The following is a 265-nucleotide window of genomic DNA, read 5'->3' as shown; positions in this document are numbered from 1 at the left end:
GTAACAGTAAACCTGACCCTGCACATTTGTTTCCTAAACTCATTGTAAATAGCATGACCCTAACTCTTGAAATGTATTAAAGAATCATCACATACTCTAAAAGCAACTGACTTCGCAGGCTACAAGACCATCCTGAAGGGCGTGAGCGGCAAGTTCAAATCTGGTCGCCTCACCGCCATCATGGGACCCTCAGGAGCTGGCAAATCAACGCTCATGAATATCACTGCTGGATACAGGTGAGGGCGTGTGTGTTATCTGTGTCTGT

The 265-nt window shown here is 46.0% G+C and overlaps 1 protein-coding gene across 1 annotated transcript in view; it reads left to right on the top strand.

The window, feature by feature from the left end:
• The window catches only part of LOC119594034 (ATP-binding cassette sub-family G member 1-like), a gene marked incomplete in the record, with an annotated part of 55,916 nt that overhangs the window by 49,004 nt on the left and 6,647 nt on the right, over positions 1-265 (top strand). Inside the window, 1 exon segment of the mRNA XM_037943064.1 lies at positions 119-236. Within this exon segment, the coding sequence (XP_037798992.1) occupies positions 119-236 (118 nt within the window).

This window comes from Penaeus monodon, chromosome 33, assembly GCF_015228065.2.
Source record: "Penaeus monodon isolate SGIC_2016 chromosome 33, NSTDA_Pmon_1, whole genome shotgun sequence".
Lineage (NCBI taxonomy): Eukaryota > Metazoa > Arthropoda > Malacostraca > Decapoda > Penaeidae > Penaeus > Penaeus monodon.
The sequence above is the reverse complement of the archived record's forward strand: the minus strand, read 5'-3'. Positions and strand labels throughout refer to the sequence as shown.